We start from the raw sequence: 707 nt of genomic DNA on the forward strand, positions 1-707 counted from the left end.
TTTTTTTTGCTGGAGTGGGGCTGTTAGTATGTTAGCTGCAGTGCAGTGCGTTTTGGATATTTTTTGTTTCCGGACAGTACAAAATGTGATATGCAGTATTTTTTCTGTCGTAAGCTGAACGGACTGCGCACGTGACAACTGGAGCCCATAAAACACATAGGGATACATTGGGATGCATTTTGAGTGCAGCAGCGTACGGAGCCGGTCAGCACACAAAACGGACGTCGTGTGAACAGGCCCTGAAGACGTCTTTATTGTAATCTTACCTTCCATAATCCTGGCACAGATTTCAGCTCCTACACCAAACTGAGGCCACCCTCCCTCTATCGTGACCAGATGATTGGTCTTCACAACGCTAGCTTCTATTGTTTCAACGTCCATTGGCCGGATTGTGCGCAAGTTGATAACCTATAAGAAGGACAGGAGTTCAAGTTCAAAGGTTATCTTCTTGTATAACAGGCGGTACAACTGTATGTTACACAAAATGTTTTATCTGGACATACACTAACCACAAGAGAACTGTGTAAAGGAATAAATGCAGATGCAGCACACAGCAAGTTCTACATATTTCAATGTGTATGACTGGACAGTGCAAGACTTCCATGTCTTTAAAGAAGACCTTGCTATACTTTACTGCTTTCCCCCCCCCCCATGCACCTCAATACCAAATCACTGTAGCTTCACAAGAAAATGGAAGCGGTGGAAAG

The 707-nt window shown here is 44.0% G+C and overlaps 1 protein-coding gene across 2 annotated transcripts in view; it reads right to left on the bottom strand.

Moving 5' to 3' along the window:
* Positions 1 to 707, bottom strand: part of PDHB (pyruvate dehydrogenase (lipoamide) beta) — a 13,137-nt gene that overhangs the window by 4,479 nt on the left and 7,951 nt on the right. For both annotated transcript variants that reach the window (XM_018562468.1, XM_018562467.1), the window contains exon 9: positions 267 to 408. In XM_018562468.1, the coding sequence (XP_018417970.1) occupies positions 267 to 408 (142 nt within the window). The remainder of the gene's footprint in view (positions 1 to 266; positions 409 to 707) is intronic.

Source organism: Nanorana parkeri, unplaced genomic scaffold (genome assembly GCF_000935625.1).
Source record: "Nanorana parkeri isolate BGI_ZX_2015 unplaced genomic scaffold, ASM93562v1 scaffold578, whole genome shotgun sequence".
Classification (NCBI taxonomy): domain Eukaryota; kingdom Metazoa; phylum Chordata; class Amphibia; order Anura; family Dicroglossidae; genus Nanorana; species Nanorana parkeri.